General features: G+C 44.3%; 1 protein-coding gene across 2 annotated transcripts in view; it reads right to left on the bottom strand.

Moving 5' to 3' along the window:
• Positions 1-12,489, bottom strand: part of LOC125294125 (patatin-like phospholipase domain-containing protein 7) — a 29,996-nt gene that overhangs the window by 6,006 nt on the left and 11,501 nt on the right. Inside the window, exons 21-30 of one of the 2 annotated variants that reach the window (XM_048242515.1) lie at positions 12,263-12,338; positions 11,759-11,905; positions 5,671-5,734; positions 5,177-5,345; positions 3,513-3,695; positions 3,100-3,218; positions 1,901-2,057; positions 1,121-1,237; positions 832-901; positions 298-414 (exon numbers count right to left, since the gene is read on the bottom strand). In XM_048242515.1, coding sequence (XP_048098472.1) covers positions 298-414; positions 832-901; positions 1,121-1,237; positions 1,901-2,057; positions 3,100-3,218; positions 3,513-3,695; positions 5,177-5,345; positions 5,671-5,734; positions 11,759-11,905; positions 12,263-12,338 — 1,219 coding nt within the window. The remainder of the gene's footprint in view (positions 1-297; positions 415-831; positions 902-1,120; positions 1,238-1,900; positions 2,058-3,099; positions 3,219-3,512; positions 3,696-5,176; positions 5,346-5,670; positions 5,735-11,758; positions 11,906-12,262; positions 12,339-12,489) is intronic. The other variant, XM_048242516.1, reaches the window with a different exon arrangement.

Here is a 12,489-nt window from a genome sequence, read left to right as displayed (position 1 = left end):
TTCCACCTCGAGTCATTGCAATCATCGAGATTAGCTTGAGCTGGACTGAGTTCAATCTCCCATTAACATGGCATACACCGCTCAAACCCTACACTGTCATTGAAACATGATTTTTTTTTTTTTTTGCAGAACAAAAAACTGCGTTCCCGAGTTTTGGAATTATCAAGATGGTGATGGATGCCAGCCCTGAAAGCAAGTAACGGGAAATGCCCGTTGTGTGGGCCGCTTTCAGAAAGAGATGGATGAGAGAAGGGGAGGATGGGTTGGGGTAGGGTGGGGGTGGGGGGCTATGCCAACCTGGCAGATTGTTGATGTAACCTCCGTCCATGAGTAAGTGGCCGTCTTTGGGGTCGCAGAGGGGTGGCAGGTAGCCAGAGAGGGACATGCTGGCACGAATGTACCTCCAGAGAGAGCCTGCAGGAACAAAAAACAGATCCGTTACCAGACTGGGAGAAAGAAAAGGAGAGGATATGTGTGAAAGAGAGAGAGATAGATGGGCAGGGTGAGAAATCAAAAGAAGAGGAGAGAGAGAGAGAGAGAGAGAGAGAGAGAGAGAGAGAGAGAGAGAGAGAGAGAGAGAGAGAGAGAGAGAGAGAGAGAGAGAGAGAGAGAGATATTACACATTGAAATGACTCAATAAATGATCAAATGATGCTCAAAAGATCAACACACTATCTATTGACACTCTGTTAGCTATAATTTATGGTTAAGGTTAAGGTTAGGGGTTGGATTTGGTTATGGCAATGTTCAGCAATGATCTGTAAGATATTTCTATCATTACGTATCATTCTCAGAATTACTGCATATACTGTGTGTGATTGTTTTGCATACCATCAGTATGCACCCGCATACAAGAGGCGGTGATGTCTGTGGTGATATTGAAGTATGGCAGCCACATATCCTTTGGGAAAGTCAGCCAGAACACAGAAAGAAAAGCACATTCAAACGCCCTTCTTAAGAGCATACCCAAGCTAGCTTTCAGCTTTTTGAATACTACCTTCTCAAGGGGACACATTTACATATTATGGAGGCTGCTGAATGCAGTTAACGTAATAAAAAGCCAATGCCATTGTGCTGGACTGGCTGGGGTGACAAAGAAAGCCTGCTCCCACTGTCCTACCTCAATCTGTTTGCCTTTGAAGATTGCACTGATGCCATTGTTGAAGGAGGCCCCCGAGAACATGGAGGTCACTGGGTAGGTCAGGTCGAGAATTTTCTTGAACATGGAGGTCATCTCCTGCACAACGACAGACAACACGTGGCTCCTCGTGTTATTCTGTTCTAAAAAGTAGTGGTGTGCAACCTTCCCCTTGGCTAAAATAGGTTTTATAACAGGAACATGTCAAACACACATCGACAGACACACACACACACACACGCATACATTTGTAGAAGAGTAAAGGGACATTGTAAGATTACATTACATTACATTTAGCAGACACTTCTTGACCAAAGTGACTTACATATGTCAGCTATATTACAAGAGATCACATTGTCCCCGGAGCAACTTGGGGTTAAGTGCCTTGCTCAAGGTGCAATGGTGGAAGCCGGGAATTGAACCGACAACTTTCAGGCTACTGCACGCTAGCCCAGCTCCTTAACCACTACACTACCACCGCCCCAAGGGACCTTGTACTGTATTCAGCTTACTACACATTTACCATTAGATTTTCAAACTAATAAAAAAGAGCATTATCATCAACAAAACATAAGACAGAAACATGATTAATGATTGATACTCCACATTAACCCGAGTCTGAAAAAATCAGCTTGAGCTGTATCCAGCTCCATCCATTTTTCTCCTCCATAACCCTTCTGGACGCTCTGGACATTTCTTTGTAGATACGGCCCTTCATATGAATGAATGGGCACGAGGTTGGGGGGTGGGGGGCTAACTCACCATAGACCACTCACGGGCCCGGGCCTTCATGCGACTGGTGCTCTTGTCCTCGGCGTACAGCGCCCCCATGAGGGAGCCGATGGAGGTGCCCCCCACCAGGTCTATGGGGATCCCAGCCTCGATCATGGCCTTGATGACCCCGACCTGGGAGCAGCCCCTGCACAGAGGCACACAACACAACAACACGTGTGAGTGTCAACAGAGAGGCCAGTAGAACTGCCACAACTGGAGCTGAGATAAAGGCCACCTGAAAGGAACAAGATGAGCCTTCATCTTTCTTTTCATTGTCTTCTAAATTAGGTTATCAATCAATAACGTATAACGTCTACAACAGGCTATAACAAAGAATTAAAAGCCCCTTAAAATTTCCCTTTGTGTTTTCTTTGAACAACAAGAAAAAGATTCAAGATATTGTTTCAGTAGATAACACGAGTGATATAAACAGAAAAACACCTCCATGTCATACATTTTAAATGTTTTTAACCCATCAGAAATACTCAAGAATGTGAGTAACGAAGAAAAAGAAATATAAATGTTCCGACTTCCTGTCTGTGAAACCTGTGCTGGATTTCACAGACAGACCCGAGGACAGAACACAAAACACCAGACAGACACGGCCAATGAGACTGTGGAGACTGAGGAGGCTAAAGAGGCACACCCACCTGACTGGAGCTCCTGAGTGCAACTGACAGAGACAGACAGACAGAGGGACAAACAGACATCAGAGGAGACCGACTAACACATCTCTCACACTCTCTCTCTCTCACACACACACACACAAACACACACACATATATATACATATCAACTGATGAGTAATATGCTAACACCATCAAGAACATGGGTTCCATTCCCAGGGTCCACACATACGGATAGAAATGTGTATGTACTGTGAGTTGTGTCAGCTAAATGAATACATATAAACAGGCACAATGTATGTTACACACAATCTAGATCCACTTCAGCAACGTCACAATGACGAAAGCAGTTATACTTATACTGCTATAGCAGTTATATTTAAACCTTGACATATTTGGCCTTTTAAAACCCACTTAGAGGATGCGGTCACTAAGACTCCCCTCATGTGGTGGGCATGGCGGTTCTACAGTGGTGGACAGACGCGTGACCTGTGTGTGGCGGTGCCAGTGTCCGCAGAAGGAAAAGGCCAGCGCCCAGAGTGGGTGGTAAGGCTACAGTACCTGGCACCGCCGCCGCCCAGCACCAGGGCGATGGCATTGCCCGTCAGAACCCTCGCCAGCCGGGAGAAGTCAGAGTGGCGGTCGGCCGGCTTCTGGAACACTCTGTTGTACACCTCCCGCTGAGGCAGAGGAAGGAGGGATGAGTGGAGAGAGGAGAGGAGAGGAAAGGAGTGGAGAGGGGGATTAGAGGAGTGTGTGCTTCTCATTAGTATCAGCTGGACTGCAGTGCACTGCCAGACTCTTGAAAGGGCTGGAGTCACTGCTTGTCTCAATCTGGGTGATGTGTGTGTGTGTTTTATGTGTGTGTGTGTGTGTGTGTGTGTGTGTATATGTGCATTTACATGTTAGTATGTATATGTGCACACGTACAGTATGTGTGTGAGTGTTTGACATCCATGTGTGGCCATTCCTACCAGTTTGGGCAGGCTCCTCTTGGAGAAGACGCGGCGTGGGCAGACCAGGTGCTGGTGCCTGGAGATCCAGCTCCGCATGTTGAGCCACTCCACCGTGCCGCTGGGCGGAGGGCCGTCCTCACGGTGCAGCAGCACCAGCTGCTTCTGGGCCCGCACCGCACTGCCCTCCAGCATACGCTCCAGCTACAACACACACACACAACACACCGTTACATGGGGTGGGTGCGTGTGTGTGTGTGTGTGTGTGTGTGTGTGTGTGGGAGGAGATTTTGAGATTAACTCTAGCATCCCCACCAGCTATGGACACAGCATGCTGAGATGATGTGTGGGTATACTGTATGCACACTATAACACATGTGTGTGTGTGTGTGGTGTGTGTATCTGTTTGCCTGCATGTAAATGGGAGCATCCACTCACATGCAGATGTGATGTTTGTGCCAACCCTTTCTTGTGTGTGGCTATGTGACTCATGCTATCAAGAACAGTGCCAGTGCTATGATGTCATCCCCCCTGCCACCCATAAATACCACATCAGTGACTTGTGGGAGTTTGCAGCTCAATGGTTTTTAAAAATAAATTTTTAAGACCCTTTGAAGTACAGTATGACAAGCCACCAGACTAAAAGAACTAAGAGAATAATCCAAATCACATTTGAAGATGTGTGCAAATTACAGCTGTTATGATGCTGAAAAGGACGCCGAACAAACCGCTAGGGCATCTAATAAAAAGTTCGAAGCAGAAATAGCAATAACTGTTAATAATCTGCTCAATGACGGAGAAGCACCAGCGCATTGTTCCAGCGGAGGAGCGGGACCACAGCGCGGTGGCTGGGGGTCTAAATGTTATTTATAAACGGCTCCGTGTCCCTCGCCTGCGTCCCCACGGCTCCCTCATTTCCTCTCCGGCGTCTCGCCTTCCAAAGCCTGCGCTTGATAAGCTTTTGTGTAAACCACCCTCATTAAGGACTTTTAGAGCGCTAATCCGCACGCTAATCATTCCACTGAAATCTCATCCTCCTCACCGTGGTTTTTGCGCTCAAAAGAGATTACTGACTGGGTGCCAGTGAGTCTTAAAATCCACCCCCCAACCCCCTAAGCCTATGTTCTTCATCCACATTTTTGAAACTGTAAGGGGCTGACATTCAGACATTATTGTATTTCCATTTATCGTATTTCCATATGCACACCTTTTATACTGAAAGCAGGTAGAAGAAAGAGCTCCTGTTGCTGACATGGCTTTTAAGTTGCCAAATTATGGTCATAGATTCTAACTCTAATTCTAATATTAAGGGGTTTATCCTCCAAATAAAGTGTCAAATATTGCTCCCCAATTCTCTGATTGATAAATAAATCACATAATCAGATAAATCAATTTGTTGTTTTTCCAACGTCTGAGCAAAATGTCAGATTTGGCTGTTTTCAGTGAATTGTGAAATACTCTCCTGTGTGTAGGCTGACATTTTATCTAGTATTTTTTACAAACAAATGACTTTTCCTCTCTGGAACAAGTGTTGAGGTTCTGAACCTGAGCAAACCCTAAACTATTTTGAGCCTTTTCATGAGCTGTTCTGACCAGCAGAGGTATGGCTTTGCATCAAACTAGATACTTTTGATAGTGAACAAACTTCACAAGCACAGACGAAACACCCAAAGCCCAGTGCCCACCTCTCCGACAGTGGGCTCGCCGTCTCCCAGGCCCACGATGATGATGCTGTCGGCCTGCCGCAGGCAGCGCTGGGTCCAGGGCGTCAGAGTGTCGTCCGATTGGTAGAGCACGATGCGGTGGATGTCCTCCTGCTGACCCAGCCAGCTGCACAGACGGTACTCGTGCACACTGGCAGAGGGGACAGAGGGGTGGACGAACAGATGAAACAAGAACAAGAACAGCACAAGAACAGGCTAAGTGTGCGTGTAGAGTACATTAAGAAAGGTGAAGCATAGTTCAGTACTCCAACCAAAGAATGTTCTAGATATGCCAAGAAAGAGACCAGCATGTCTACTGATGAGACAAGATGGGACAAACACATGATGCACAGAGTGGGCCATAGTGCTATAGAGCCATATGGGCCATATGACTGTGTTCTATAGAAAGAGGGAGAGTGCCATATATTTTCTATAGAAAGACAGAGAGTGATATGTGACTGTACGAGCTGGCTCACCTGTCCAGTGCTGCGGCACCCAGCTGATGCCTGATGGTGTCACTGTTGAGGAGTAACGTGGGCCCTGGTCACACACATGTGAGAGAGAGAGAGAGAGAGAGAGAGAGAGAGAGAGAGAGAGAGAGAGAGAGAGAGAGAATTGAATTTTCAAAACTCTTTATTACAATCTTAAAATACATCAAGATCAACTTGACACTATACTCAAAAAGTAAAAGTTAGGAAAGTTAAATAAAGTAATGTGCAATCTGTAGCTTATCATTCTCAACAATACACATCACGCTATTGTAGCACCATTTTTCCTCAAAAACATCAAGAATCTTCATAGATTTATAAAAATGAAAATCAATCAACATACGACACCTTACAAGAATAGAAAACACCATTAGGATATCAACATCTACATCCTGCTCAACTTTCCTTTTACGACTAACATATATCGCCATCTTTGCTTGCCCAAGCAGAAAGTTTAGGAGCTGACACTTGAAGCGATGCTTTTGTACATATTTAAAACCAAAAATGAAAATCTCCGAAGAGAAACTTTCATCAAACTTAAAGAAAAGTGCCATCAAAACAGCAAAAAGAGGTCTGAGCCTCTGGCAGTGCATAAAGGCATGGAATACAGTCTCCCTTACAGAACAAAAAGGGCACCCCTGATCAACCATTGGATTTAAAACAGAAATAAAAGCATTCACTGCTATTGCACCATGCAGAATACGCCATTGTAGATCGCCAGCTTTTTTAGTTAATGGTGACTTGTACAACGCACGCCATTGTGGTTTGACATCATTTTCAACCTGCAACACTTCGCGCCAGGGTGTATCCACCCTCTTGTCCAGAGACCTTTTATTTAGGGAGAGAACACACAGTTTGTACAATGATTTACTAGTTGCAGCTGTAGGACCCAGGAAAACTAAACTATCTGGGAGTAAGAAGCAACCAGTGCAACCTGTTAAATCTGGAAGTAGAGTAAGTCTGGGAAAGGGGTCATGGCAGTCAGGACTACACTCCCCCCCCAAAATAATCTCCAAGCAATTGCATCTCCCCCCAGTTAGGAGAGACCGCCATTTCCCAAGTAGCTGATCAACTATCCTAATGGACTTCACACCTAAGTGCTGAGCTAAAGTATGGCTATTACTGATATCAGGACCAGCAAACTCTACTAGATCCCCAAGGGTTGTAACTCCAGAGCTGATAAGCTTAGAAGTAGGTACCAGGGACAAGTCCTGACTCACATCAAGAACCGAACCATGAATCAGAGGCTCCTTTAACAACCAGAATAATGAGCTTGTCTGTCGTGGGCGTTGAATTATAAACAGAGACCAGACTTTGAACAGATTCTTATAAAATGCAGGAAGTAAATTAAAATTCATTCTATTTGGATTAAACCAGAACAAAGACCTATCTAAGCCCAACCCTTCAAAAAGTTGTAAAATACAACAGGCTGCAGCTTTCCAGCTTGAGTCCAGTGATCCTGTGAGAAGACGCTGTACAAACTGCAGACGGAAGGCAGCAGTTCGACTCTGTAGATGAATAAGTCCATGTCCACCATCCTCCTTAGGCAGATATAAAACACTCTGAGGTACCCAGTGTAGATTGTCCCAGAAAAAATCAACCAGGACTGACTGAATCTTCGGTAGCAGGTTTGAAGGAGGATCCACACAAGCCAGCCGATGCCAAAGAGAGGATGCAACCAGGTTGTTAATAATGAGAACACGCCCCCTGTACGAAGTAATACTGAAAAGAAATTTCCATTTCTCTAGACGACCTTTAACTTTTTCAATTACCCCATCAAAATTCTTTTGAATAAAAGCATCATCACCTAAGAAAACACCCAGGTATTTAAAACCACCCCTATTCCAAACTAAGCCATCAGGCAGACCAGGTTCGCCACTCACCCAACTCCCAACCAGCAAGGCTATGCTTTTTGACCAATTTACCTTTGCTGAAGAAACAACCTTAAATTCATTGCAAATTTTTAAAAGCGTGTCAAGATCTCTCTGGCCATTAACAAGGACAGCCACATCGTCAGCATAAGCTGACAATTTAAAAACATCATCACAGTTAGGATTTTCACTCCAACAATCTCCTTCCTCAACCTTACAAGGAAAGGTTCAATAGCCAGACTATACAGCATGCCCGACAAGGGACATCCTTGACGGACACCTCTGTATACCTTAAAAGGAGCGCAAAGTCACCATTAACCTTGAGAATACTTTCAATGTCACAATACAATGCTTTGATCATTCGAATAAAATTGGGGCTGAAACCAAAGGCTGACAAGGTATTCCACAAATAATTATGCTCAACCCTATCAAAAGCCTTTTCTTGGTCAATTGAAACCACACCAAAATCCAGATTGAAGTATTTGCCAATATAGAAGACATCTCTGATGAAGGAAACATTGTTGTGAATCAATCTGCCTGGCACACAGTAGGTCTGGTCAGGGTGGATTACCTGCTCCAAAACCTCCCCAAGTCTATTTGCTAAAACTTTAGACAGCAGTTTGTATTCAGAGCAGAGGACTGACACCGCCTCCAGGACCTTATATCTGTCAGGTCTCCCTTTTGGCAGTAAAGTGAGCACTGCTCCCCGGCAGCTCAGTGGCAGCACCCCTCTGGTGATGCTGTCTCTCAGAACAGCAAGCACATCTGTGCCCAACTCTGGCCAAAAGGACTTATAAAAGTCTACTGGCAGGCCATCCACCCCCAGGTGCTTTGCCACTCTCCATACTGTGGAGGGCTCTCTCCAGCTCCTCTAGGGTCAACACCCTTCCAAGGGCTGTGTTTGCCTCTTCAGATACCTTAGGTAGGTCACAAAGAAAAGCCTTGTCAGTCGCCTGATCTTGTGGATTTTCACTGTTATAAAGCTCCTTATAAAATGTACTGCTCTATTGCGTTTCTTCTGGAGAATTAGAAAGGATTCTCCCATCTTCAGACCTCAAAGCATGAATGAACTTCCTCTGTCCACTCTTTACCTCCAAGTTAAAAAAGAATTTTGATGGTACATCCATCAGCTCCACACTCTGGAAGCGGGACCTGACCAGAGCTCCCTGTGCCCTCAAACCTAAAAAAGTCAGCCAATGTTTTTTTTTTGAGTTAAAATTTCAGTGGGTGCCTGATCACCCGTTTGTTCTGCCAGATTTTGAAGTTCGATTATTTCCTCCTCTATTTTTTTCCATTGAGAGTGTTATGTTCCTTGTGACATTGGCTGTATACTCCTGGCAGAGTTGTTTTATTTGTACCTTGGCACAATCCCACCATTGCTGCAAAGACTTATAACAGGATTTCGTGGTTCTAAATTCCTTCCAGAAAAAAGGAAGACTTCTCTAAAATGGCCATCAGCCAACAAATTGGTATTAAAGTGCCAGTAGGCACTTTTGGTTTTACAAAATCTAGAAATAAAGAACAGAAAACCAAACTATGGTCAGAAAAGCCAACTGGAATTATTGAACATTTCCTGAATAGACTACGCTGATGTTTGAAACCATAAAACCTGTCAAGTCTTGCAAGAGACAAACAATTATTATATGAGTGTGCCCAAGTATATTGCTTCTGTTCACCATGAAAGTTCCTCCAAATATCACTAAGATCATTGGACTTCATAATCTCTACAAGCCGCTCTGAGAGGGCATGTGCGGCTCGACATGATTTCTGTCAAAATTTTGTGCAGTACAATTGAAATCTCCTCCAAGGATAAGAATATCCTCTGAACAGCAATTTTTTATAACATTTCCAATAGTATTTAAAAACAGCATTCTATCTGTTGCCAGTGTAGGAGCATAAATGCAAATAAACACAAAAAACGATTTTCAAACTGGGCTCTGACCTTTAAAAGTCTTCCCTCTATAACTTCATCAACATCAAAAAGTGATGGGAATAAAGGACTTAGAAAAACAGAACTGCAACCCCACCACTAGTAGAAGTACCATGACTAAGTATGGACAGACCATCAAACTCCTGAGCCCAAGCAGCTGCATTAGGCGCATCACTGTGGTTTCTTGCATAAAGAGAACATCAAACTTATTCTGTCTGATTGTTTCAAACACAGAGAGAGCCTCTTAATTTTTCTCTTGCGCCATTTACATTTTAAAGAAGCAACACGAAATTCACCCATCATTATAAAGAAAAATTAAAAAAATAAATATAGACATATGCAATCAGCCATCCTAGGACACAAAGTGGAAATTGTTTTTAACATTTGTCATCGTTGGCATTCAGTAGAACATTGAGTTTTGTGAGAATCTTTTTTAGACGAAATCCTTCTTGATCAGTGATGCTACCATCACGCATAAATGCTCGTGATTTGTTCATAAACTGTTCAATGTCAGGAAAAAATTCGTCTACCCGGACCTTCCTAGAATGTTTTGTGTCCTTAAGGAATTTCTTTATATCCTCCACTCTATAATTGCGAGTGCGATAGCCGCTTAGTCGCAAGCTGCAGGTTACACTACAGTCAGAAAGATCACTTTCACTCTCATTATCAGTCAATTCTATATGAGCGCGTCCCCCTTTATTCTGTATAATGCGCTTTCTTTTTCCTTTATTCGACGGTGCTTTAAACACATTATTGTCCTCCTCCAACACGGAGGTTTCCATGTCTTCCATAGCGACGGAAACCTCCCCATTAATGGCATCATCATTGCTCCCCTGACAGTTCTGAGAATCAGTGATAGTCTCGCCCAAAAGTGCGGAAAGATCCTCCCCATCAGCCGATCTAACATCGTGATTTTCCCCGTGCCCTTGGACTGAATTTAACGTTAAATCAGGAGTTTGGCTCTCCGGCCCACTAGCAGAGGCAGCAGCCTCCTCCTCATTATTTGCACCAAAGTTAACATTAGGTTCGTTGTTGGTCTCTTTAGACGTTCCCTCTGCCACATCACCCCTAGATTCATTGCTATTTTCACTGTTTCCACTATTATTCGTGTCATCCTTTTTATCAGGACACGCTACAGCGAAAGATGCCCGATTGTCCACAACCAAAACATTTCATAACGCTAGTTGTTGCATAAATCGCATAATTAAAGTTATCCACAGTCACATTAATTGTCAAGTCCAATTCATCATTGTTATTCTTAAGGATCATGTACACAAAACGCCTGAAGGACACGATATGTTTCAACAACGGAGATTTACTGCAATCGAATTTTTAATTGTTGAGACCACTTTGCCATAGCCGACAGTGTTTGTCCTAGAATCTCATCAGAAATGAATGGGGGACATTAGACAAAATGACTTTCTTGGAAGGCGAGAAAGAGGGGCAACAGAGGTAAAAACGCCATCTATCACCACACGCCATTCTCCGTCAGCTGATTGGCAAACTCAATTGATTTTAAGAAAAGCACAATCGCGTTGTTCATGCGAGATGCTGATACGATATTCTCATGACCAACAATTTCTCCGCAGCCAAACTACAATCCTCAACACTGGCTGCCGATGCTATTTTAACAGCATGGCCGAGTTAGTTGACCAAAAATCTCTGCCATGATTCCAGCACCAGACTGGAGGTAGTCGCTTTAGGGAAAACCCCTGTTTATTGCCAGAAAACTAAACCAAGCAAAAATCTTTAGTACTCCAGCAGAAAGTAATAGATAGAAAGAAAGAAAATAGAAGTAAAGTGAGAAATAGAGATTTAAACAGAACACTCCGTTCAGCGGTACAGCGACGAACACCGGCCCACTTCACCACTGACCTCTCGCACTCACACCAACCATGCCTCAGAGAGAGAGAGAGAGAGAGAGAGAGAGAGAGAGAGAGAGAGAGAGAGAGAGAGAGAGAGAGAGAGAGAAACAGAGCAAAGGCCAAACCATGTCAGTCACGCTGCTGATGACCATTACAGAAATGAAATGGCCGGCTTTAGTTTTGCCATTTCAGTGAGAAGCATTGAAATGGCCACTAGTCTTTATGCTTTAATTAAAGTCTGAAGACAGAAGAGCATTTCGCTACATATTGTACTTTGTATAAATGTATGTGACAAATAAAAACAAAATCAACTATACTTTAATGGAGTAAAACAAAAAGGCTAAGCAATGTTGCTGCCTATGCCTGTCCAGTGGTGCAGAGTGTGACCGAGGCAGTGGACCAGAGCTGACCTATGGCCATCAGGGCATACTGGAGCTCCAGGGCGAAGGTGGTCAGGGGCACATCGTCGGACACAGGCAGAATGGTGACGGTGGACAGGTTGGAGGCTGGGTTCGTATCCCACTTACTGGCCCGAGTCTGGAGGCCCAGCCCGTGAGCTGTGTGGGGTACAGGAAATGAGGGGTTAGAGGATAAAGTAAGTCAGTAAGTCTAGGATTCAGTCTGTCTCTCACCCCGTGTGAAGGTAGAAATGACATTGTATACCTCTGCTTGGCTCTAACAAAATAATATTTCTGTCTGTCTTTGATATCTCTTCCAACACATTTAGAAGACAGATGGAGAAATAGTGTAGAATTGTACTGAGATCAGACGACAGCTCCTACAAAACTATTCTTACCCATCGCCAAATGTAATCTGTGTGTCTCTCCCTCCCTCACCCTCTGAGGCACACAGCTCTCTCTCTCTCTCTCTCTCTCTCCCCTCCCTCCCTCCCTCTCTCCCTCCCTCCATCTCACCTGCCAGGGGCCCGTTGGGCTGCTGCATGTTCCCCAGGATCTTCTGGCCCAGGAGGTGGATGAGCCGAGTCACCACCTTCAACACCACAGGACAAACAATCAGCACTACGGGCACCACAGGAACTCACCAGATAACTAACATCATTTGCCAAAAATGTGTCAAAAAAGATATCTCTCTCCATCTCTCTCTCTCTCTCTGGAATACTTAGAAATGTTTTTTTTTGGTT

The sequence above is a fragment of the Alosa alosa genome, chromosome 5 (assembly GCF_017589495.1).
Source record: "Alosa alosa isolate M-15738 ecotype Scorff River chromosome 5, AALO_Geno_1.1, whole genome shotgun sequence".
Classification (NCBI taxonomy): domain Eukaryota; kingdom Metazoa; phylum Chordata; class Actinopteri; order Clupeiformes; family Clupeidae; genus Alosa; species Alosa alosa.
Note: the sequence above shows the minus strand (reverse complement) of the source record. Positions and strands in the feature narration are given on the sequence as shown.